This window comes from Schizosaccharomyces osmophilus, chromosome 3, assembly GCF_027921745.1.
Source record: "Schizosaccharomyces osmophilus chromosome 3, complete sequence".
Taxonomy (NCBI): Eukaryota; Fungi; Ascomycota; class Schizosaccharomycetes; order Schizosaccharomycetales; family Schizosaccharomycetaceae; genus Schizosaccharomyces; species Schizosaccharomyces osmophilus.
The window spans coordinates 295,808-321,424 of NC_079240.1; the positions used below are offsets into that span (position 1 = coordinate 295,808).

Genomic DNA, 25,617 nt, shown 5'->3' on the forward strand with positions numbered 1-25,617 from the left:
TATGCATGCTGACACCTTTATTACGGAATATATGAAATTTTCAAGAAAAGTATACATGAAAAGTATTTTGGGCGACTTTTATTTTGGGGGACGATAGTTCTTTTGCTTTTTTTGCTTGAAATGTTTGATTGACATTTGTGCCAAAAGTTTATAACATGGACAGTACGGCGGTTGAATCGATGGACAGAGAGAATTCGACTGCCTACTGTTTAGTCGGTTTGAAAAAATAGTCGAAGAAAGCTATAGTAAGTATCAGTTGAACCATGCATTCATATATTCAATAAGACCAACAATGAAACTCCTTGCATAGAAAACCTGTTATGAATAAAAAGTGATAAATAAAACATATTTTAGCCTCATTAAACGAAGATTATTTCTCTACTTTCTAATATAGAAATAGTACTTCATTATGCCTTTATTGAAAAGTATGCTTTATAATATGCATATGCTGTTTATAACCTTGCAAAAGCATAAGTATTACTGTATACTCTATAAGCATATGCTTGCAGTATGTTATCATACTAGCATATTTTAGATATCGGTACATTGGAATACAAAGCCAACTCAAAAATGTCACAGGTTGAATCTCACTTGTTTTGTTATGAGAATAAGTATTCAGTGGAAAAGATGTATGTAATAACAATTCAGTAAAATGTATGTTTGACTTTTAAATTGGATGCTTAGATACTACTAAGATGAAATAGTAATGGCTTCCAGGGATCTGATTCACTAAGCAAGTTGTATGAACAATTTATTTTAGCTAGATCAGTCGAATCTTCCAATCTGAAGAATTACCAGGTAATTTACGACTTTAATATTTGTAACAAAGTCTTCGTCTAAAACTATTTTCTTTGTCTTCTTTCGACTCTTTGTTTCAAGAGTTTCTTTGTTTATTGAATACATTCATGAATCCTTATTGTTATAAAATAATAATATCACGCCGATGTAATATCGTATATGGGTTATGACAAAAAAGAGTCACAACTGACTACGTAATGTGGGGAATTGTCTTTACCAATGTTTGTTTACGTTCTATTGTCTTTCTCTTAAAAGGAATCTTGGGTCCTTTCTTTTAAAATTTAACTAAATTTTGTTTTTGTATCTACTTTCAAATTTACTAAACTTGTTTCATATGAATTTAATATCCGTGCTTTGTTTTCACCCCAAGTAACATGCGACATACATTCAAGTTACAGGTAGGTAACGTCAAAAACAAGGCAGGCCACTTTAAAAGAATCAACGAGTCGCTCCCAGTCACCACCAAACCGTACTTCCAATAAGGAAACATTTTTTTCTGTTGAGAACGTCAAATGCGTTTACGCTCTTTAGACCTTGCTCTCTTTTTTGCTCTCTTTTTGTTCGATCACTAAACTTTGAATCTGCTGTGTCTGATACTATAATTTTGCATTTACCCGCTTGTTGACATATTTATTGCTGGAAATACTACAATAGCTTAAAGCATTTTGTTTGTATTATTCGAATTTATATATCTCTAGATTTTTGTCATTCTTTACCTTGCATTGTTTCAATCATCACAAAACACTCGGCCATAATCTTTCTTTGAAAAGCATTATAAAATTTTTTAAACGATATAGAGATCTTCCTTATTACTTTTTTGCCATCGTTTATATTTGCTTGGTATAACTTTTATTCTTTATCATGCGTGCCCTGCCATATGTCACTGCTGCGACCGTGATTGTATTTATGATCATTGGAGGTGCTTGGTGGAACCACAGTCTCGACACTCGCTTGCAATCACAGGTAGAAAAGATACTCGACAAGCATAGTTCGATTTTTGTTACACCCACTGCCACACAAACGAATTTGGAGACCGATACAGTTCGTACCACCATTGATAGGACTATAAGCCAAACTGCTACTGCTACACAAACAGTAACTGCTGCTCCTTCAGCCACCCCCGTTATTCATCAATTGGAACAGACAGATCCCCATCCCGACAACTCGAAAATTGTCATCCTTATGGGTAGCAATTTCCACAAGCAAGATGGCCCTCTTCATGATTATGCGAAATCCATTATAAAAAATCGTCGCGAGTATGCTGAACGCCATGGTTTCATTTTTGAGTTCTTAGATGCAAGTGATTATGCTGCTAAAGTTACAGGTCACTTGTACCCATGGGTTAAGGTTCCCATGCTCAAGGATACAATGGATAAGTATCCTGATGCCGAATGGATTTGGTGGTTGGATCATGATGCGCTTATTATGAACAAGGATGCAAACGTTGTTGAAACTCTCCTTGACCACGACAAGCTTAATAGCCTTTTGACTCGTGGAGCTGAATACAAGAGTGGTGCCGGTATAGAAAGCAATGGTTTATATACACCAGAACAACAACAAGCACAGGATGTTCATTTTATTATGTCTCAAGACTTTAACGGAATTAACGCAGGAAGTCTTTTCGTCCGTAATAGCGAAGTGGGTCGCTGGATTGTTGACATTTGGTTTGAACCTTTGTACCTGGATCACATTGGGGGTTACGCTGAACAGCAAGCAATTTCACACATGATTTATTATCATCCCATTGTCCACAAGCATGTTGGTCTTGTCCCACTTCGCACAATTAATGCTTATGACTTTGACGATCCAACGTGGTCTTGGCAAGAGAATGATATCTGTATTCATTTTGCTGGATGTAACTACTTCCAAAACTGTCCTGAAAAATTTGAAAAATATGCCAAGATACTCACTGATAAGCAAGGTGATGATTGGTTAGATCTAGAAGAAAAAGAGTTCATAAAGCAGAGGATATCTGCTTAAGTAATCTCATTCGCATAAAGTCCGGACTAAATTGGGCTGCTTATAATACGGTGAAGTAATCGTTCATGTTTAATATTGTCCTGTTTAATTCACAAATTTTTTCCTTAATGCGCAGGCCGTCGAAATCTAAGATTTCCAACGAACAATTGGAATTTTCCACTTTGACTTTATTTATATAACCGTCTTGAAGAATAGACATTTCTCAATTTAGAGCTCGTTTGAATGTTTTAATAAAATATCTGTTGATAGAAGCCGAAAGGCGTTATTTCATTTGTACCAGCTTCAAAAGCATATTGCAACGAACAGTCCAAATTGACTTAACTTTTTTTAGGATGATTAACCGAGAACACGTCTAGCTTTTTGTAACCGCTATAGCATAGTGGGTTTATAAAGCGCTGAGACAACGAAATACTTGATCTAATATGACTAAAGAAAGAATAACGATGATTGGGAATGTCAAGCTTCTGGTGAAATATGAAGCATTCAGATAAAATAAGTAAGTTACGTGCAAACAATAAGTTTCAGTATAGTCAGCCAAATATTTGTTTTATGAAACACTTGTGAGTTCTTGGCTTGCGTACCAAGCATCACAGTTGTAGTGAGCAAGCCAAGTTCACATTCAACCCTTGAAATTAAAGAACCGCTGATCTTCTTAAAGAAAAGATTTATATATATATTTACAAGTCAAAATGGTTCCTGATATTGGAAGTCCACGTATCACAAGAAGAAGTCTTAAAGAAGCTGTAATTGTAGTAATAGTAGTATGTTAGCTTTACATTCCAACGCTCGACAGGGTTCTATGAAATACTCTTTGGTTTTCACGTCGAGTCGACGCCGCTAAATCTCAATTTATGTATAAAGTAGAAGTAGGACTTCTTGATGCATTGACGATTTGTCAGATTTTACTTGCAAAAGCCAAATAAAGAACTTTTTGATTTTATTCACGATCCTGAATGGATCGTTATAAATAACAGCATACTTGCTCAAGTACTTTGAGTTCCAATTGTTCACTACGACTGTTTATATGAATCTCTCGAACAACACCATTGTACTAAACCAACATTTTGGTTTCTTACTTTATTCTCAAATTTTGATTCAATTCAAATAAAATTACTTATATCAGCTTTCTTTTCTTATTTTTTGCATTTTTTTGCGACTATTTGACCGACTGCTTTGGATGAATTATTAATAATTTACTATCGTTCGTACCCCTATAATTGCAAACTCGGCATCTTGAAATATTTAATAAACACTTTCTTTTTTACTTACTGGACAATAAAAGTTCTAGTTCATATTCGCTTTGTGTTGTTTTTCCAACTATTAACAAATTCTTCATGAAATCCATGATTTCTTTGAATTGTAAAAGCAACTTGCTACTGAAATCACTAAACGTTTTCTCTAAAAGAAGTTATAACACCTTAGATGCATGGTCCAATATACCTGAACACATTAAAGTCAAACAAGGCCGGCGATTGTTTTTGCAGAATGGACATCCTTTATGCAGTCTTCGCGAGTTACTACAGCAACAATTCAAAGAAAAGCCAATTAATATAGTCGCAAAAGAATCACCAGCTGTCTCGACTATCACAAATTTCGACTCCTTGGGAATTCCAAAAACGCATGTTAGTAGGAGTAAATCGGACACTTATTATGTTAATAAAGATACCTGTTTGAGAACGCATACTTCGGCTCATCAATTGGAAGAGTTTCAGAATCTTGCTGAGAGTAAAATGTCAAAGAAAGGCTTCCTAATCACCGCGGATGTATATCGACGAGACGAGGTAGATGCTAGTCATTATCCTATTTTTCATCAAATGGAAGGCGCTTATTTATGGGATCGGAATGATAAAGGAAGCATGCTAAGAGATCTTGAGTCAGTAAAGCTCGATAATAATTTACAAAAACTTGTTATCGACGAAGCGACCTTGGAAAACCATGATGATCTACAGGAAGTTTACTCTTCAAAAGAAACCGAGCTTGCATCTATACATCTTAAAAATTCCTTGACTCTTACAATTCACAATTTAGTTTTAATGACTCCAGACAGTGGGCTTGATAAAAGTCAAGTTCGTTACCGTTGGACATATGATTCTTTCCCTTTTACACAGCCATCTTTTCAGCTCGAAATCCTTTGGAAAGGAGCATGGCTGGAAATCCTAGGCTGTGGTGTTGTTCGTGAAAATATTTTAACGCATGCCGGAATTCAAAACCATGTAGGATGGGCCTTTGGTATTGGTTTAGAACGTCTGGCAATGATCCTTTACGGTATACCCGACATTCGTTTATTTTGGACAACTGACGATCGATTTCGTCAACAATTTACTCCAAACAACATAACTACGTTCCAGCCTTACAGTAAGTATCCTTTATGCTATAAGGATATATCATTTTGGATTGATGAGTCTTTTACGGCTAACGATTTCTTTGAAATCATTAGGGACGTTTGCAAAGATTTGGTGGAATCTGTCGACTTGATCGACCAATACACAACAAAAGCAGGAAAAACAAGTCTCTGTTACAGGGTCAATTATAGAAGTATGGAAAAGTCATTGAAGAACGAGGATGTTGACTTACTCCAAGACAACTTACGAAAAGCAATGGCTTCTTCTTTAAACATTCAACTTCGCTAAAAGAGTGACGAAAAGAATCTCATTGCTTATAATTTATATTCGTAAATGATATAATTTTATTAATTTCTTTTAACCATTAATCCCAAACCCCAAAGAAAAACAAAAAGACAGAATGCGCGTGGAAACGAGCGATCATTAAAACAAAGAAAAAATTAACCAAATTCTCTTAATAAAACGAATGTAATAATTATAGCAAACATTTGGTTTTATGAATGAGTAGAAAGTACGATTGGCTTTTTTGTATTCAAATTCACTACTGGAATTTAAGTAAAGTAGCCAATTGAGGAATAGCACCTTTTCCTATTAAATAATGTACAGAATTCGTTGCCTTTCGAGAAACAGCAAACTCCAAAGACTGTGCCAAAAAGCCATCAATGCGGAACTTTGTCCAACGCATCTGGGCAAGGTTAAACCAGAAACCGTAGACGATATCCAAAAGATCTACAGAATCCTTTATTATACATTGTTCAAATGCGGGTTGGAAAACTGTTTCAACATCGTTCTCTTCTTTATGCAGTACTTCTTGAAAAACAAGGTGACCAACTTGTAAGAGTCGACTTACATCTTTCATTTTTATACCAATAAGAAAGCCGTTTGTCAGTGTAGAAATTTTAAAAGAAAAGTTTCTTGTTTTTAAATCTTCAATAAACTGCCGAGCATTGAGTTGAAATAATATACGCCGTGGAATATGACCTTTATGCCCTGCATGGATCACTTTTCCGTTTAAAAGTTCTTCCCTTTGACTTTTCTGAACATAACCTGCTGCTACGAGGTCATCTATATAATTCAACAGTTGCAATGTAAAATATCGGCGAGGTAAAGAACGTTGTATTGCAAGGATCACGCTCTTGGGATTCATGCACAAGGTAAAATCAATGTATAAATATGAAGGTATTTTATCCCTAATCCCAAGTCGATTCCACAAAACAGGAGACACAGCAGCTAGACTATCGTTTTTAGACATAAGAAAAATTCTTGTTAGCAATTCATAAGGTAAACGCTCAAACAATGTCAGTTTTCTGGTTATTTTTCTTTGTATAATACTTATTCCTTGTTTTCGTATTTTATTTTTGGTCTCATCAAATCTATTAGAGCGTTTACGCTTTTTCTCAACTAGCGACATTGTGGACGTTCATAGAGGAAGAACGAAGTGTGAGCATATATTGAAGTACTAATTAAGACATGTATGCCTGTATCTCTACATTCTATAAAAAAAACAGAAGCTCCATTCACATGCTCTGAATTTCAAAAAATTTCAGAACACTACGTTTGTTCCTTGAAATTGTCTCTAACCCGTTATGAATGCTCGCTGGGAAACCAGTACAACAAAATTTGACCAAAAAACTATCGATTATTTCAAAGTAAATATTATTATTATTGAACATAAATGAAAAACAAAAATCTTGTTAAATATACACATGCATAAATAGTAAAGAAAAACCAATGTACACTGTCGGCTTCTTCCTGATTCATAAAAACAAGCAACTTACCAAACCCATTTCAATTCGCCCTTTTCTAAATAAATTCCTTTTCTTCTTCTTCAACACTCAATGTCGTTGCTTTTGATTCGTGGTTTTTAAATCGAAGCATACTTAGCTTTACCCTTTTTATTTTACTAGCAGTGGAGGATATATCGACGGAATTGACAAACGGTAAATCATTGCATTCCGAAGAAAACCGCTGTATGGGAGAATAATTGTAATGTTTACGCACAGTACCGGTAGGAATTTCTCTTCGTGAAGATGGGGATGGAGAAAAAGACAAGGTTTTGTCGTCCTTACTTTTCTCTGCAAGCGTTGCTATTGAATCCACGACTTTTGATCGTCCTGTAGTTTGCGATAAAGTTTTAGAGTAGGTTGTATTAGGATCAGTAAAATTTGGAGAAGTAGCCTTATCTAGCGATTTGCTTTGTACAGGGGAAACAAACTTTCCTGCATTAGGAAATGATGGTGCCGAAAACGATTTGTCTGTAGTTTTTCGTGTGGTTGGTAATGTTAATGAAGAGAAATCTTTCGACGAAGTCTCAACTTTTTCCTTACCTTTTGAATCATTAAACCGCTTTGAGTATTTTCCATAAACGAGCATTCCCGTTCGAAGAGAGGGTCCTGAAGGTTTTGTCAAAGCAGAATGCAACTGAGTAACCGGCTTCACTAAAGAATTCCCATATTTTGGAGCAGAATTAGGCGAGTTATACCGATCCATGGTATCCGAAATTGGAACATCATTTGTAAGATTTGGCTTTGAAACAAAAGAAGGGGGTCGAAAAGTTGCGGGCTTAAATGTCTTATTATTTGGCAAAGTAATAGGGGAAACTGCTTCATTGTTTTTTAAGTTCATGGTTTTAGTGCTTGGATCTTCTTCATTGTCGCTTTCTAAAAATTCTGGAGAGTTTGGTATTTCAGGATCTGTACTTTCAGGTAAACTCGGTTGAGCAGCCAACATTGATGTACTTTGCATGGCTCGCTCGTAAAGATTTTTAGAAGGATCCGTAATTGTAACATTACTAAAATTACTTCGTTTTCCAACCGGTCTTCGTAAACGCGGCATAGGCAACCGAGATAAGGGACTCTTCTTTACCGATGAATTATGAGAATCATTTCTATTGTTGGATATTTCCAAAGAAGGAAAGGAACGAGACTTTTCAAGGGAAGGGGATCCATCGGTCTTCCTATCGCATGGAGGTAGCGTTGCTCCAGAAGCAGATCCCGAACTGGTCAACATTGGTTCCGACAAAGATGAAGATAAAAATGGATTAGAGTTACCCAACGGATGACCAGCATCCATTGGTTCACTAAGAAATGGAGGAGTAGATTCATAATCTGGAGAAGGAGAAGAAAAAAAGTCAGAATCAATATTATCTTCATCAAAGTTTTCCAACGGGTCAATTTGGAGAATATTGGAAGGAGATTTGGGTCTTCGAAGAACAGGAATACATGCAACCCTGGTTGGTTTAGAAACCTGAGATTTGAAAGAGTCAGGAGAGACGATATCGGTAGTCATATTACTTTTGAAAGGTGGTTTGAATGATGTAGGGTTACGTGACGGTTTGGGTTGTGAGGCATAAGGTTTCTCAGAGGAAATAGTCCCCAAAGTGGAAGACACTGAAGGCAAGCCGCTATTTGATGCGACTGTCGGTATATCGTTCTCAGCACCTTTATAGCCATGTAAATAGTGTTTAGGAGACGAAAGCGAGGAAACGGAAGCCTTATGCTCTTGAAGAGAAGAAGATTCTTCATTACGAGACCGAGATTGACCTGCTTCATTCGAGGACTTGACAAAGGAAGGTTGTTGATATGATGAATTGACAGAAGAAGAACGAGAGGGCGCCTGGAAAGGTTTTGTCAAATACAAAGGACGGGTGGAGGCATTTAATTTGGATGGGAGCGGAGGGATTTCCTTTGACGTTGTTGCTTGCAAGTCCTCAACATAAATTAATGTACGATTCAACTCCAGATGAGCATCGACTTTAATTTTCTGATTAAATACAAAAGCTTCATCTACGACACGATTTTCTGAATCATATAAAATCCCATGATTGTTGAATGTATGAAACCGCATAGTCCCATCTTTCCATACTTTTGCTTTCTTTACCTTGTCGGATGTCCATAATACTTGGTAATGCAAAACATTTGCAACAGTGGCCATAGAACCATGAATCTTTTTTCTTCGTCTGCCACGTAACAAGAAAATTACTTACTTGTGAAGTCGTTCATGAACTCGGAATCAAGTTTCTGTACAAGTGCAAAATATCCTATTTAGAATACTGATGTATAGAACAAGCCAGTAAGAAACAAAGTATTTTTTAATCCAGGAGCTTTGAAAGATTTGCTAAAGTGGTAGTAGTGAGGATGAGAAGGGCTGGTAGGTGTTTGCGATGACACCTGTTGTAATGTGGTTTTACAGGTTTTATGAGATAAACGAACGAATATCCCGGTTTCTACTTCATGGAATTCCAATTCCCGTTTGCTTTCGTGTTTGTGATATTCTCGTTTTATTTAGACAAGGTATATGGGATTTTATTGCATCAAAAAGATGTTGGATCACATCTTCAGTAGTCAATTTCTATTTGATCATAAATTAAAAGTAGTGTTTCCAGTTTCATGTAGTTTGTGAACATCTATAGTACCCGATACAGAGAACATAGCCTATACAGCGCTCGTAAAGCACGAATACCTTTAAAACATACAGTAGAAGATGTTTCTCACTTTATTACCTTTACAGAACCGTACTTCGACTTTACATGAATGCATTTGTATATTTAACTAGGGTGTTATACTTTCCTCTCAAGAAAACAGTTTATTGTCTTTCTTTTTTTTTTAAAAAAAAAAAAATTCTTGACATTTCGTAAATATGTAATTAATGATAGAGTCATGGCAGCGTATCCTTCAGCTATTTGCCTCTTCTCCTGTTATTTATTTCGTACTCAAATTCATCGTCTACCTCATAACGCTAACTGACTGTGACTACGTGAATCTCAGCCCGGTTGAAGACGGAATTTTAACCGTTTCATTTTTGTTTTTTTGGATTATCTTTTTGTATACATATAAACGTCTTCTCTTCTTGCTAGACGACACTTGGTGAACAATAAAAATGGAGCACTACGTTACCATTGCATCTTGGTATGAATTGAGCTTTGAGAATAATACACACTTTTTCTACTATCATCTCTACTCCATAAAAAAAATATATAACAAATTCTCACCATTCATTTAGTCAGCTGAATCAATGGGCTCTTGATTTTGAAGGGAACCGGGATAGAATCATTGAATCAATCAAGCAAGCGAAGGAACAAAAGGCTCGTCTTCGCCTTGGTCCTGAGTTGGAAATAACGTATGTCACATCAGTTGAATGTTTTGATTTGCATTTAGGCGTTGCAGTTTTCTTGATGTAACTAACATGCTACAGTGGTTATGGATGCGAAGATCATTTTCTTGAAACCGATACTTATACCCATTCATGGGAAATGCTTTGCTGGATTATAAAGCATCCCAATTGCCAAGATATTTTACTTGATATTGGAATGCCTGTCATGCACAAGTCAGTACGCCATAATTGTCGTATCATAGCTTTGGATGGAAAAATCTTATTGATCCGACCTAAATTATGGCTTTGCGATGATGGAAATTTTCGTGAATCTCGCTGGTTCACTCCTTGGTTACGTCCTCGTGTCGTTGAATCATTCTACTTACCCACCTCGGTTGGTGAATCACTCGGTCAAAAGCAAGTTCCCATTGGCGATGCTATTCTTCAGTGTAAAGATACCGTTGTAGGCATTGAGACTTGCGAGGAATTATTTACCCCTGACAGCCCTCATGTGGATATGGCCCTAGACGGTGTAGAAGTATTTTTGAACGCCTCTGGTTCGCATCACGAGCTTCGAAAACTATCCACACGTTACAGGCTCATCCAAAACTCCACGCAAAAATGTGGTGGTATTTACTTGTATAGCAACCAAAGAGGCTGCGATGGTGGTCGCTTGTACTACGACGGATGCGCTATGATCCTTGCTAACGGAGAACTGCTAGCTCAGGGTAGTCAATTTAGTTTAAGAGATGTAGAAGTCGTTTCAGCTACGGCTAATGTTGATAAAGTTCGCTCAAACAGATTTCAACCCTCGCACGGATTACAAGGAATTACTCGCCCTTCATACGAGCGTATATATGTCGACTTTAGCCTTAGTTCATTTAAACAGAACTTTGACATGCACAACAAGCCTACCGAAGAAAGACCCATTCGTATAGTTTCTCCTCAGGAAGAGATTGCATATGGTCCAGCCTGCTGGCTTTGGGACTACTTGAGAAGATCCCGTTCAGGTGGATTCTTTTTACCCTTGAGTGGTGGTTTAGATTCAGCTTCTAGTGCTGTGATTGTTCATAGCATGTGTAGAATTGTTACGAATGCTATCAAAGATAATGGTAAGTTTGAACACTTTCTGACTCATTCTAACAGTTGCAGACCAAACAGTTTTAGCTGATGTTCGTCGTATTGTCGGTCAACAAGATTACTCCTCAACTTGTCCCAGGGAGCTTGCTAGTCATATATTCTACACAACTTTTATGGGCTCTGAAAATTCTTCTAAAGAGACAAGAAACCGTGCTAAGGAGTTATCTTCCCTTATTGGATCATACCATGTGGATTTGAGTATCGATACAATGACTCGTGCGGTTGTAAGCCTATTCGGCATGGTAACAGGAAAAACTCCTCAATTTCGTTCCCATGGCGGCTCTACTGCCGAGAATTTAGCTTTACAAAATATCCAAGCAAGATCAAGAATGCTTTTAGCCTATTTGTTTGCTCAACTTTTACCATGGGTTCGTGGTTATTCGGGATCTTTGCTCGTGTTGGGTAGTTCTAATGTTGATGAATGGTACGGAAAAAAAATAATGTTCTTCATATCTCTAATATTTTAGTTTACGTGGATATCTCACCAAGTACGATTGCTCTAGTGCTGATATCAACCCCATTGGTGGAATCTCAAAAACTGATCTAAAATCATTCTTAGAATTTACCAAGGATGAATTTGATCTACCAATCCTCCAAAACTTTTTGGATGCTACTCCAACTGCTGAGTTGGAACCCACCACTAGTAATTATGTTCAGAGTGATGAAGCTGATATGGGAATGACTTATCCCGAACTTAGCATGTTTGGAAAGCTTAGAAAGATTGGAAAGTGTGGCCCCTTGAGTATGTTTAATGAATTAATTCATAAATGGGGTGATCACCTTTCTCCTACTGAGGTTTGTACCTAGCTTGCATGATGCTTTTACTAATGCATATTTAGATTGCTGCTAAAGTGAAGCGCTTCTTCTATTACTACGGTATTAACCGTCATAAAATGACCACCCTCACACCTAGTTATCATGCCGAGACTTATGGAGTTGACGATAATCGTTATGATCTAAGGCAATTTTTATATCCCTCTTGGACATGGCAAAACAAGAGGATTGATGATGTTGCTGCCAAGTATGAAGAACATGAAAGGATGAATAAAGGACAAGCACAATAAATTAATTTGTTTACGTCGTACTAAAAAAACTTTTGTATTAAATAAATACGTTAGCAATCTTCTTTTTCTTCTAATTTTTAAGATGTATTTTATGAAAAATAGCATGGTTGTACTCGTAGCTCACCAATTCTACCTTTTTCTAAGTCAAGGCGTTTTGTACCAGCAACTACTAAGTGTGTTAGAGTTGACGAGCCTCTCATTAATGAAGATTATTTTTTTCTGTACTTCCTTTCATGAATTGTTCAATTTCCTTAAAAAATACAAGGTCATGTTTTGTTAATATACCGGATTCCTTGTTACTGCGGCTGAATGGGCCTTTACAAGAGTACGCAGCTTGCTTGAAGGTTTCAACAACTATAGATGGTGAAGACTCGACAAATACTTACTTTTTTGGTATTTCCGGCTTACCTTCTTCCTCTTCAACGCATGAAATTGTCGAAATTGATTCTGTTTACGCTCATGTTCTAGGATTAGCTGAGTCTGAAAGGGTATGCCCATAAGACTATGATTCACGTTTCTAACAATATTAAAGGTTCATTTATTATTGATCAAAGTTGATAATATAATTCAAAAACTCGAGATAAAACCTGATACTCCTGACGATTGGGAAATTGCAGAACAAAATGCAAGTTGGCTAGAAATAAATTTCTTTAATAGTTACCGCATTATAAGCAGGAACAAGTTTCTTATCTTTCTACCTTCAGGAACTTCGATTACGTTCCAGGTGGTGAATGCTGAACCCAACTTCCATCATTGTGGACGTTTGAGTCCCTCTTCAGAAGTGCTCGTTTCTCCAATCATTAGAGAAAAGGTAAGTGAAAATAACTCAGAACTTACTTTAAGGGCTGTGGTTGAAAACGATCTTGTACCAAAGAACGACACCATTAGTCCTCCCGAGCTCTGTATATATATGCCTCGAGTGCTTGAATGTACAGCAGATTCTGTCTTTATAGAACCTTTAAGATCTAGTTTATCCTCTCCTTTAGTTGTTCGCGTAATTCAACTTCCTTTTCAATGGCCTGGACAATTCTTCATATCGATAAGTTTAGCTTCGTCTTATAATTTTTTCACTGGGCAGCTTTTTAGGATTTGGCCTGCTAATATTGGGACGATGCCCTCAAAATTCAGTCTACGCCCGCTGAATCAACAGAGTACGGAGGAGTCTGTTGTTACTTTAGTTACTTCAAGGATCAAACAGTCATATCTAATGAATGGAATGGATTTGCATATTCCTGATTTGAATGCTCTGTACTCGGTAGAGGGTCGCACAGGTTACGTTGAAAATGAGAAGAACATTGCTGTAGAGTCCAATGCTTTGTCCTTCGATGCAAATGGAGGAATTGCCTATAGTAAAACAGGAAGAGCACCTAACCCTTTCCAAGAGTTAATGGATAGCATTCGAACATCGACAAATTTTGGATACAATGTTTTAGTCAATGGCATTAAGGGATCAGGTAAAACAACTTTATTGAGATCTTTATTTCAAAACTGCTGCTCTTCTACTGTGTTTCACACTGAATATATTTCCTGTACTGACCTGAGCTTAACTTCATTTAGTAAGTTTGCAGGATTTTGGGACGAACTGATATTTAAATCGGTAACATATGGTCCCACTGTCATTTTTTTGGACGATTTTGATATTTTTTGGAACTCTGAAAATGAAAGTGATGAATTGTCATTTGTTTCAGAAAGGCAGGTTCAGTACTTTATTGAAAGGCTATCATATCTAAAGTCTGAGAAAGATGTTATGATAATTGCAACTGTTCAGAATTTTGCCAAACTACCCACTGATTTGAAATCACGGTTTTTTTTTCAACAGCGCGCGTCTATCCCTGCGATGGCGTATAAAGGTCGTGAAGAGATGCTGAACTTTTTCTTAAAAAATTTAAATCAAGCTCTCCCAAAAAATTGTTTGCAGACTATGTCAAAAAAGACCGATGGTTTTACCCTTCTGGATCTATCGCTAGTAACAAAACGTGTATATAGTGAACTAGCTTTGCTAGATTCACTGGAGGATATTGGTAAAGTCAATGAAAGCATAGAATCTGTCCTGAAAGGATATGTTCCATTACATACAAGAAAAACACAGTTTGTCAAGTATGACATTGACTGGAATAGTGTCACGGGAATGCAGGATGCTAAACTGGTCTTGCAAGAAATTATAGAATCCCCAGTGAAGTACCATGCTATTTATAAACAATGTTCTTTACGACTTCCTACTGGAGTCCTATTGTATGGGTACTCAGGTTGCGGTAAAACACATCTGGCGTTTTCTATTTCAAATGCATTTCCAGTGCAGTTAATTAGCATCAAAGGCCCGGAAATTTTGGATAAGTATATTGGAAGTTCAGAACAAGCAATTAGAAATTTATTTGAAAGGGCACAGTTAGCTAAACCCTGTGTGCTGTTTTTTGACGAATTTGATTCCATCGCACCACGAAGAGGTCAGGACAGTACCGGTGTTACGGATCGTGTGGTAAATCAACTTCTTACTCAGTTAGATGGCGCTGAACAATATGAAGGTGTTTATGTTGTGGCGGCAACAACTCGGCCTGACATGATTGATCCTGCATTGTTACGTCCGGGTCGGTTGGACAAGTTGGTATTTTGTGATCTACCAGATGAAAAGGAAAGAATGGAGTATTTTATGAATATGCTGGACAAATATCAGATTGCTGATAAGTCATTCGTGTGTGACCTAGTCCCCCAAACAGATGGCTACTCATACGCAGATCTATCCGCTATATTCACAGAGGCTCATCTAATTGCCGTACACCAATACTTGGAAAAAGAAAAATTATTTCCCTTAGAGGAAGACGGTTTTAAGAATCCAGCGGATTTGTCTAGAGAGAATGTGACGGACACAACGATGTTAACCTCGGGGAATGAAGAAACGACCCGTGGTTTAAGGAATTTTGAAATTAATAAAGAATGTATTATCAACGCCTTCAAGAATACCAACTCTAGTATATCTGAGGAGGAGTACAGCAAGTTGGCGTCCATTTATAAACAGTACGCGTATACCGGTTTAAATATAAAAAAAGAAAATGTCAAAAATACTGGATCTAAAACACGACAAGCATAAAATCTTAGCTATCTTACTGATGAAATGTTCTCAAAAAAATCGGCTTTACCCTTCCTCTTCACGGACTCACTTGACATACCCAAGTGCAACGTTTAGGGGAATCGCTTGCATGTCTAAAATGACAGACGATCGAGTACCAGAGAATGTAATTGAAAAGGATACTCCTCCTTTAAAAAAACTAAAAAGTAAGTATTTCCTTGCTGTGTCCAGGAATTTTTCTAACTGTTTTATTAGGACAGAACCAGTCTTCGTCATTATTGGAGAATATTCCTGACGCTGCAAAATATCGACGTTCTTTTATGCATAAAGACACTCTACATTCATGTTATTCTACGAAAAATAATCTCATTTTAACGATCAGTTATGATGGTCATGTCAAGTTTTGGCATAAGACAACTGATGGGATAGAATATATAAAAGATTTTCCTGCACATAATGGGAAAATGATTTCTACTAACTTAAGTAAGAATGAAAGAATTCTTTCTACTTGTGCTGATGATAATACTATAAAGGTATTTGATGTTGAAGGCATTGATATGGTAAATATCATTGATTTAGAGTTTCTACCAAACGATCTAGTTTCGTTTAGTACACCTTCCATGAGAGAAGAAATGCTAGCGGTTTCTGATGCCAATTCGCCATTGGTGTATTTGTTTGATTTGGAGGGCGATGGTAATGTTCTTTACAGTGTAAAAAAACATTCGACTCCCGTACATATATTGGAATATATAAGCAGCATAAACTGTATGTTGTCTGTTGACAAAGGTGGCATGGTAGAATACTGGAGCCCAGAGGAGCCATTCGGAAAACCAAATGCACAAGGCATGTTTGAATTAAAGAGTCAAACGGATTTATATATTTTTAAGAAATCCAAAAGTGTACCATCATCTATTCAGATAAGTCCATCGGGAAAATATTTTTCTTCGATTTCCTATCCGGATTGGAAAGTCCGGGTTTTTGATGCAAAAAGTGGGCGGATATTGGTGGAATTTGATGAACATCCTTTTAATGCGGCAAAGAAAATGGAGCATGCGTTGGAAAAAGAGGATGTGAACTCTTTGTATTTCATGAACCAAGTAGAATTTGGAAGAAGATTGGCTATCGAAAGAGACATAGAACGACTTGGGTGGTTAGCTGGTACAACTGCTATTTTTGATGAAAGTGAGAATTACATTATATATGGAAGTATTCTCGGAGTGAAAATTCGGTCGATTGCAGATGGATCGCTGGCGCGGGTACTTGGACGAGACGAAAGTATACGTTTTGTGAAACTTTCACTATACCAAGGAGCTCCCAAGAAAGGGAAAATGGCATCTTTGGAAATTATGGCCAGTAACAATCCTTTGGTAGAAGAAAGCTTTCGAAAAGATCCAACTTTATTTTGTACTGCATGGAAAAAGCAACGCTTTTATTTATTTGGATCAGCCGATGAGAACATAACTTTGGCTGATCGCGATACGCTGAATGAGCATACAGGAGGATTTGCAAATGAATCGAATAAGGCCGAAGAAAAGACTGCACTCCTAGGGAAAGCTGCCATACTACACACTACCCAAGGAGATATCAGCATTAAACTTTTACCTGAAGAAGCACCAAAGGCCGTTCAGAATTTTACCACTCACGCAGTTAATGGATACTATGATAACACGATCTTTCATCGCGTTATAAAAAATTTCATGATTCAAGGGGGAGATCCATTAGGTGATGGCACTGGGGGAGAATCTATTTGGGGTAAAGATTTTGAGGACGAATTTTCTCCAAATCTAAAGCATGATCGTCCTTTTACGGTTTCGATGGCGAATTCTGGTCCCAACACAAATGGTTCCCAATTCTTTGTTACGACTGATTTGACTCCCTGGTTGGATGGAAAGCATACAATATTTGGTCGTGCGTATACTGGGTTAGATGTTGTTCATCGTATCGAGCAAAGTGAGACGGACAAATTTGATCGCCCTCTTGAGTCCGCAAAAATCATCAACATCTCTATCCTGTATAACTAGTAAAAACGGAGGAATCTCGAAACTAATTTAGGTTGTCGGTATGATACAAGATTTCTAGAGAATAAAATATTTGTACATTTTTGTGCTATTCTAGTGCATCTGAATGGTTTCGCTCAAGTTTCTTTTCTGGAACCTGCATACTGAATTTGTGAAACCTTATCAACCAAAGCAAGCTCGTTCTACAAACGCCTGCTCTAGAGGAAACTCAAGTTTTATCCTTTAACCTTTAACCTTTTTTCTTTTTATCCACTATGAAAATGCATGGAAAACCTCGCTGTTTGTTTACATTGTTACTTTTCTGTTACTTTTACATCTTTACGTCAAGTTTTAGCATTTGTTTCAGAAGAGCGCTTAATATACTGTTTCGTATCGCTCTTTATAGTTATTTCAACATCCTCTTGCAGTATGTACTAAAGTGTATGTCTTATGTATCGGTATCTGCCATTCGGTGGCTATGTAACTCTGGCATGGCCTGGATCGACACCGTTAATATGAGGTAACGTTTTATTAAAAAGAAAGTATCTTCTTTATCTTTTCAAACGAAATAATTTTGTCGTACTATTATAAGCCTCAATTGTTTATCAATTGCGTATATATCCAAATTTTGAGGACACGCCCAACAACACCAGAACAAACACTTCTCAGTTAAGAATTTTCTCGGATTGCTAAGACTTTTCCTTATGGATGTTACGCCTTATAAACCTCCTACGGATAGCGCAGTCCGTCCTGGTTATGGCAAGTTAGGTAGGCCAGTCAATCTTAAAGCCAACTTTTTCAAGATTAATGCCCTCCCGAACCACAAAATTAATCAATATCATGTAAGCAATTAGTCCTAAAGTGTCTCTTTATTGCAAGCATAGGCTTGTATATTGTATAGGTAGTGGATGTGAGCGTTCGCAGTCGAAATTGACACCAGTTGGAGTTTTTGTTTCATCAATCGGTTTCTGATGATTTTAAGAATTGAGACCTACAGTTGGGATGAAGATGGATTTCCAGTTTCTAGAATTTGTACTCTTCCCATGTTTTTACATTCCTCGTTAAATGCTTCCTTGCTGACTCTACCTAGTCGTTCCGATACCATTTTCGATTATTTCAAACTTTTTTCCTTACATTAGTTTATTTCGACTAACATAGTTTAGGTGATCATAGGTGATGGCTCTCGGTTGACTCGTATGTTGGTCAACAAAATCTGGAATTCAAAGGAATTAAAACAACAGCTTGGCTCATCTTGGCGATCTTGCGTTTACGATGGCAAAAGTTTACTTTGGACGAAAGATGATATTACTGATTTCTTCATTTCAGTGAACATTGGGAATGAGAAGCGTGAACAGTTGATTGACTTCGGCATTCAAAAGACCACCACAATCAATTTGCAAACGTTGACAGAATTTGTAAATAGCAAATATGCTCTTGATCCACACGTTTTGAATGGAATCATGTTTCTAGACTTGCTATTGAAAAAGCGGCCTTCTGAGACCTTGTATGGATTCATGCGTTCCTTCTTTAGTGGGGAATCTACATTTGCATTAGGAAACGGTATAGAAGCTTGGAAAGGCTTTTACCAAACAATTCGACCTACCCAAGGCCAAATGAGCGTCAACGTCGATGTATCTTCGAGTGCATTTTGGAGAGACGGTTCCTTTCTTTCCTTGTTGTTAGAATACACAAACTCCAAAGATGTTCAAAGCTTAACTCGCATTGATTTTAAAACTCTTTCAAGAAGATTTCGTTTGCTGAAAGTTACCTGTAAGCATAAAAACAATCAGGGAACGCCTTTATCCAGGAAAGTGTATTCTATCCAAGGATTTTCCTCCAATCGTGCTTCTGCTACAACATTTACCCGCAATAATAACGGTAAGTCTGAAACCATTTCCGTCTCCAAATATTTCCATGAGCATCACAATGTTCGTTTGCAGTATCCTGACTTGCCTTGTGTCGTCGTCAAGAATGGCGCTATGCTGCCCGTGGAACTTTGCTACGTTGAAAAAGGGCAGAGATACACGGCTAAATTAAACGCCGATCAGACTGCAAAGATGATACGTTTCGCTGCGCAACGTCCGCATGAACGTGTGCAGCAGATTCAAGGATTTATTCGTCAATCCGCATGGGACACAGATCCTTATTTGGCAGAGTATGGTATGAAAATAGCATCTTCCATGACGGACGTTTCAGGTCGTATATTGAATACGCCTTCCATTTGTTATGGCGGTAATTCAATTGAACGACCAACAGGTGGCAGCTGGAATTTACGTGGAAAACGATTCTTTAAACCTGCTGGTGCACCTGTTAAGTCATGGGCAGTCATGTGTTTTACATCGAGTCGAAAACTACCTACTGTAGTCATTGAAAATTTCGTGAAAACTTATGTGCAAGCCTTGACTGGGCTGGGTATTCAGTTCTCTCAGAAGAAACCTCCTATTATGTATGCCGATGCACGGGCAAACATTTCAGAGTCTGTTAAAGGTCTGTATCGAAAGGCTGAACTTGTTAGCAAGTGCCCTCCTGATTATTTGTTTTTTATCGTTGACAGGAATTCTCCGGAACCATACGGGTCCATAAAGCGCATTTGTAACACAACATTGGGTATACCATCTCAGTGCGCCTTGAGCCATCACATCCAGGCGGCGAAACCACAATATTGCGCCAATCTTGGAATGAAAATAAATGCTAAACTTGGTGGAATAAATACGGTCTTACAGGCTAAATCTAATCCGCTTGGAACTGTTCCAACTCTGATTATTGGTGCAGATGTCTATCATCCTGGTGTCGGGGCATCAGGCGTATCTATCGCTTCCTTAGTGGGATCTCTAAACCTTGAAGGTAGTAAGTATACAGCAGTTTCACGCGCCATTCCTCGACATCAAGAAGTTATTGATGATATGAAGGACGTAATAGTCCATCTTCTGCAAGGATTTAAAGCATCGACTGGGGCAATACCGCAAAGAATTATCTATTTCCGTGATGGTACGTCTGAAGGTCAGTTTAAATTTGTTATTGAGCAAGAGCTTGGTGAAATTAAAGCAGCTTTCCAGAAGCTTTCGCTAAATTACAACCCAAAAGTAACGGTTTGCACAACTCAAAAGCGACACCACGCTCGCTTTTTTATTAAAAATAAGCAGGATGGTGATAAAAATGGAAATCCTCTCCCAGGTACAATAATTGAGAAAAATGTTACTCATCCATTTGAATACGATTTTTACTTAATTTCTCACGCAACACTCCAAGGTGTTACCGCTCCTGTGCATTACACTGTTCTTCACGACGAAATTCGAATGCCCCCTGATCAGTTTCAAGCATTGTGTAACAATTTGTGTTATGTGTATGCAAGATCTACTACCTCTGTGTCTTTGGTTCCACCTGTATACTATGCCCATCTTGTAAGTAATTTAGCAAAGTTCCAAGATCCGACGTTAGACAACGATACGGATAGTGTTGTCTCGGAAGAAAATTCTGAAGAAACTGTAAAACCATTAGCTGAGATTTCTGGCAAACTGAAAAGCAAAATGTGGTTTATGTAATTTCTTTTCCGTTTTCGTTGTTCAACTCATTCAACTAGTCAAGTATAAATGTTTTAATCATTTATCACGTTGGAAATGCTGGTGTTGTAAGGTCTTTCTTGCATAACTGTCGCTAATATGGTATTCACCAAAATTTTACTCGAAATGAAATGAGCTACCATATCCACAATGACGAAGCTGCACATATGACTGATTCAAAAATTGTTAATTATCTCTAGCTTCTACAATTTGAATACGAATCATTTCAACATCCTAGAATTAGTAGTCAATGCAAAGTAAGACCTCAACAAATTACAGTCATAGTCAAAAAGCAATCGCATTGTTAATGCTGATAAAATTCAAAGCATAATTGCAACTCCTGTTTCAAAACAAGACAATCACACGTTTAGCAAGAAGTAATCGGTGAAAAGAATATATCAATCTTTTGACCTTCCTTTTTCACGCAAAAGTAAATCATTAGGGTTCAACTGTGCCAAAAAGTACTCAGTTAGAATTTTTGATCTGTTTATTGATTCGATAACCAAGACTTTCATTAAATATCTAAGTTAGACAAGGCGTTATTAAATTTGAGTGATTCAAAAGCGAAGCGAACTGAAACCGTTTTAGTAAACTTCCATGGAGTGAAAATTCATAATTCACAAAGTATATTTTAGTCAAAAACGTGTTTCAAGTTTTTTACTTGCACTTCAAATGTTTCTTGTTTTTACGGAGTTGTAGTTTCGGCAAGCAGAACTGTATCGGCGGTTTAACAGAATCTTTTATGTTTAGAACTCTTTACCGATCGCGCCCAATTCGCTTCATGATGGCCGAGTTAACCAAAATGCAAAGACGGCAACCTTCGTCGTACATCATTTCCATTCCATCTCTAGCGGTTGCTCCATGGTTCATTCGTCCAACGATATCAGAGATTTCAGCAGAGAAAAGATTGCAACTGCTATGTTAATATTCATTCATACTTAAAATAAAATAATATAAATTTGTTCAAACTTACGTTTTAATCCACTTCACGCGGACACCTCCAGCATAAGTAGCATTATCTGCCCAAAATGGAAGCTCTGCACTATTCAAATCACTAACGACTTGAGCATAGCCGAGAGCGTTATTTGTTGGCTTTGCGATAAAAATAAAATATATACTAGCGTTCTGTTATAAAGTTAGTAAAATGAGTAACATTTTTATATGTGTTAATAGTACCTTATAAGCATCGGACACACGGGAAGCTGCTTCGTGCTTTACAGCCCAAATGGACGTTTTCTTCGCATGAGAAATCGCAGTTTCGTTATCACAAAGCATAATGAAATAGCGAGAGCCTAGATTGGTTAATCAAAACGAACACACTACGCCAACTGAGTTTTAAACATACGACCAGACTTTCCAGTTTCATCAAGGATCACACGAGGATTTATCATAGATATCCGTTCACCTTTGTCATTTCTGTACTCACTCGCTCTCGAAAAATTCAAAGGAGGTGGAGTAGGAGGACGTGGCTTCGGTTTTTCCTTTCTAGGCGGGGGAGCCGAATAAGGCTCTGTATTCATGGCATAGTGAGCACGATCCGCATAAGCAACGTCTGCAACAGGACGATGAGCATAAGGGTCAATGAGGCTAGGAGAATGAGAAGCGCGAACGTCACCAGCTGCCAAAGGATATCTACTGGCGCTACCACGAAAATCATCAGTGTTTATTTGGGAGGGAGCTTTCGCACTATATGGGGGATAGCCAACAGGATACATAGGAGCTGATAAAGGAGGGCGATCTCCAGCCAATGCATAGGGTGATTTCGAGTATGGATCATCTTCAGCAAAGCGAGGACCATATGGGTCAACAACTCTTCTTAGAGGAGGACTCAATGTTCTTCGTTTTGAAGGAGGCTGCAATCCAAATCGAGTGCGGTCATAATACGCGGCAGGGGCATCGGACTCGGGTGGATAGTATTTGGGTTGTAGACCAGCTGACTCGGGAGCATATGGTGGGAACACAGGGGATTCAGGAGGAACAGCAGCAGGTGGTCCATACATCAACGATTCACGACGAACAGAGCGAAAGTAAGGCCATTCGTAAGAATGACCATAATCTGTGCAGTGCCGGGTAAAATCGTACTTCACAGGCTTCGCTAAGCGTGGATCGTCAACCATAATTCTTCTTCCCATAGGAGCATCGCGAGAATCAGGAGCAGGTCGTTTTAAAGGAGAAGTAAAACTATTTGCAGCAGGATTTGATAGCACATGAACAGGCTCCGCTGGTCTATTCGACCAGACACTCCTGGAGTCATTAGATTCGTTTGACGGTTGAGAAGCTAAACATAGATTAGTTCATAATGTCCAAGCAAGCAATATGTATGTTTCAATCACATCTTTTTGACGAATTCAACAAGCGGAAATTCTTCCACTTTAATGTCTTTAACTTACGCCATAAGCTTCGTAAAACCTCCAAATTTGGAAGTTCAGGTAATTGTTTAGAAGACTGAGAATTAAAGTTTGTGTTTGACATTCTCCAAGAATTCGTACAATGCAAATTTTCAAGCTTTCAAGTTAAATGAAGTTTTGATTAATAATTCCGATATGTTCACAATCTCTTGTATTAGAGATAGAGAGAGAACTGTTCAAAATTAAATTGATCGTCGACGGTTAATCTTGTAAGCGAATACCAAAAATAAAACTTGACAAGTTTTAAATGATCAAAAAGCAAAACTTTTGTCTTTTTTTTTATTACAAGTGTCTTGTAATTTTTTCACGCCAAAACCAAATGATAAAACAAAAAGGTCTCCAAAAAAAATATATATAAACAGGAGGTTGCAGCTACCTCTAGCCAAAGTGCCAATTACAAAATTAAAATTGAACAGCTGATTAATTGTTTAATTAGTTATTTGTGAGGAAGCAACACTTCTACTTCCACAAATATGCTGCGGTGGGAAGAGAGTAGGTTGGAAAGGCAAGAATGGGACATCTCAGTTCAAATCATAGGTTTCCATTATACCGATAGCGAGGTCAAAGAAATGTATGGATCTATAAAGGATAAATAATCAATATAGAAAATGTATTTTTGTTGAAGATTCATGTAAATCAAAACATGGAGCTTCATGAAGACATGCTTCGACTAAAAACTTTTACGAGGATATGGTTTTTTACTGTTATTGTTTAAAACATAAAACTCATAGTATTGTAAAGCGGTTTCCATTTTCTAGGCTTGGTTTACATTTCCAAATTGCACTATATTTTACTATCGTAGATTATTGTTCAGCAGCAACAACATTTGCTCATAAATGTCATAAGTAAAAATAAAATTATGTGTATATAGTTCGATTCATGGCTTATAAATTGAGATTTACGGACACATATAGATCTTTGTGAAGCAAAGAAAAAGAATCTTACTTGAAACTGTCGTTTGAAGGGAGATAATGAAGCTTCTCAAAAATTTGGTGGGTAAATTCCCATAGCTCATTCACAAGAGCAGGGTCTTGGTTACGGTAACAGGTTGACTTTTGAGCAACCGCCCGATAAAAGCATCCATTCAATTTCTGTTCAGAGATGATGGGGTTCGTGGCAGCGTATAATGTGGTATATGATCCCAAGATCGGATCAAGGACCGCAAGGTTAAAAGGATATAACTGAAAGATCTTGTGAAGGGATCCTTGGATAAATCCTTGAGCGTTCTGAAAAATATTCGTTCTCACTATACCCGGATGTAAGCTGACAGAGTAGATACCATATTTTTCCAGGCGATCGGCGAGAGCCAGTGCATGAAGGATATTGGCATACTTTGTTTGTCCATAACGTGTCTGTTCTCCTCCCAAAACGTGAGGAAGATTAATGTCTGGAAAGTAGATTCCACTGTAGGGAGCAAACATATAGCCCATACTGGAAACGTTCACGATGCGCACATCACCAGGTTTTGATTGCTCTGCAGCACGGCGCAATGCAGGAATAAGAAGGTATGTGAATAAGTAGGGCGATAGATAATTCGTTTGAATTTGCCTTTCATAGCCATCCTTTGTCAACTGGTACTTGCCAAACATCATACCAGCATTATTGATTAAAAGATCCAGTTTTGTTTCCTTTGCCAAAAATACTTCTGCAGCTTGATAGACACTTTCAAAATCAAGCAAATCCATATGCAAGAAGACAACGTCGGCGTCTTTGCATTCTTCTTGTATATTCTTTATCGCCGTAATGTATTTTTCTTCATTGCGGCCTGCCAAATAAACTTTTGCACCTTTAATTGCCAATTGTAAAGCAGTAACATAACCGATTCCACTAGAAGATCCCGTTACGACAGCTACTTTGCCATGTAAATTAGGAATGTCTTGAAATGACCATTCTGGTACATTTGTTCCAGCAATCTTTGCGCATAAATCACCTAAATTTCCAAACATGATCCTTGAGAAAGAGGAAAAGGTGAAGTCAAAGATAATGATCCCTTTATACCTAGTGTAAAGTGTGTTACGTTAATGTAAGAATCCTAACTAAGTTTCAGACTAATGTATCAACATAGATAACATGAAGTCGATAAAAGAGCAAAGAACAAAAAGATTTGATTGCTGTAGAAAACTACATATTAAATGTTGCTTTGTAACAAAATGTACATGAATTGCTTTTTTAA

General features: G+C 37.5%; 10 protein-coding genes across 10 annotated transcripts; 6 read left to right on the top strand and 4 right to left on the bottom strand.

Moving 5' to 3' along the window:
* Window positions 1–1,659: 1,659 nt before the first annotated feature.
* gma12 (Golgi alpha-1,2-galactosyltransferase Gma12) lies at window positions 1,660–2,778 on the top strand (the record flags this gene model as incomplete). Its single annotated transcript, XM_056182979.1, has 1 exon — window positions 1,660–2,778. The coding sequence occupies one exon, from the start codon at window positions 1,660–1,662 to the stop codon at window positions 2,776–2,778; it is 1,119 nt and encodes a 372-aa protein (XP_056039635.1).
* A 1,334-nt stretch (window positions 2,779–4,112) lies between these two features.
* Window positions 4,113–5,408, top strand: msf1 (mitochondrial phenylalanyl-tRNA synthetase Msf1; the record flags this gene model as incomplete). The annotated part of the gene is made up of 1 exon (XM_056182980.1): window positions 4,113–5,408. One exon carries the CDS (start codon window positions 4,113–4,115, stop codon window positions 5,406–5,408), a length of 1,296 nt encoding a protein of 431 aa, XP_056038922.1.
* Window positions 5,409–5,661: 253 nt separating this feature from the next.
* Window positions 5,662–6,531, bottom strand: SOMG_04194 (Schizosaccharomyces specific protein; the record flags this gene model as incomplete). Its single annotated transcript, XM_056182981.1, has 1 exon — window positions 5,662–6,531. The coding sequence occupies one exon, from the start codon at window positions 6,529–6,531 to the stop codon at window positions 5,662–5,664; it is 870 nt and encodes a 289-aa protein (XP_056039527.1).
* Window positions 6,532–6,923: 392 nt separating this feature from the next.
* Window positions 6,924–9,053, bottom strand: dbl2 (DNA recombination protein Dbl2; the record flags this gene model as incomplete). The annotated part of the gene is made up of 1 exon (XM_056182982.1): window positions 6,924–9,053. One exon carries the CDS (start codon window positions 9,051–9,053, stop codon window positions 6,924–6,926), a length of 2,130 nt encoding a protein of 709 aa, XP_056039523.1.
* A 945-nt stretch (window positions 9,054–9,998) lies between these two features.
* On the top strand, window positions 9,999–12,415 carry qns1 (glutamine-dependent NAD(+) synthetase Qns1; the record flags this gene model as incomplete). Its single annotated transcript, XM_056182983.1, has 6 exons — window positions 9,999–10,027; window positions 10,122–10,238; window positions 10,314–11,323; window positions 11,364–11,775; window positions 11,819–12,146; window positions 12,191–12,415. The coding sequence occupies 6 exons, from the start codon at window positions 9,999–10,001 to the stop codon at window positions 12,413–12,415; spliced, it is 2,121 nt and encodes a 706-aa protein (XP_056038933.1).
* Window positions 12,416–12,648: 233 nt separating this feature from the next.
* Window positions 12,649–15,500, top strand: pex1 (AAA family ATPase Pex1; the record flags this gene model as incomplete). The annotated part of the gene is made up of 2 exons (XM_056182984.1): window positions 12,649–12,903; window positions 12,948–15,500. The coding sequence occupies 2 exons, from the start codon at window positions 12,649–12,651 to the stop codon at window positions 15,498–15,500; spliced, it is 2,808 nt and encodes a 935-aa protein (XP_056039568.1).
* A 118-nt stretch (window positions 15,501–15,618) lies between these two features.
* cyp9 (WD repeat containing cyclophilin family peptidyl-prolyl cis-trans isomerase Cyp9) lies at window positions 15,619–17,500 on the top strand (the record flags this gene model as incomplete). The annotated part of the gene is made up of 2 exons (XM_056182985.1): window positions 15,619–15,685; window positions 15,735–17,500. The coding sequence occupies 2 exons, from the start codon at window positions 15,619–15,621 to the stop codon at window positions 17,498–17,500; spliced, it is 1,833 nt and encodes a 610-aa protein (XP_056039455.1).
* A 680-nt stretch (window positions 17,501–18,180) lies between these two features.
* ago1 (argonaute) lies at window positions 18,181–21,018 on the top strand (the record flags this gene model as incomplete). The annotated part of the gene is made up of 2 exons (XM_056182986.1): window positions 18,181–18,318; window positions 18,640–21,018. 2 exons carry the CDS (start codon window positions 18,181–18,183, stop codon window positions 21,016–21,018), a joined length of 2,517 nt encoding a protein of 838 aa, XP_056039454.1.
* A 774-nt stretch (window positions 21,019–21,792) lies between these two features.
* Window positions 21,793–23,508, bottom strand: mmi1 (nucleus specific RNA binding exosome specificity factor Mmi1; the record flags this gene model as incomplete). Its single annotated transcript, XM_056182987.1, has 5 exons — window positions 21,793–21,949; window positions 22,010–22,161; window positions 22,213–22,328; window positions 22,382–23,314; window positions 23,427–23,508. 5 exons carry the CDS (start codon window positions 23,506–23,508, stop codon window positions 21,793–21,795), a joined length of 1,440 nt encoding a protein of 479 aa, XP_056039041.1.
* An 877-nt stretch (window positions 23,509–24,385) lies between these two features.
* SOMG_04201 (short chain dehydrogenase) lies at window positions 24,386–25,390 on the bottom strand (the record flags this gene model as incomplete). Its single annotated transcript, XM_056182988.1, has 1 exon — window positions 24,386–25,390. The coding sequence occupies one exon, from the start codon at window positions 25,388–25,390 to the stop codon at window positions 24,386–24,388; it is 1,005 nt and encodes a 334-aa protein (XP_056039022.1).
* Window positions 25,391–25,617: the final 227 nt, after the last annotated feature.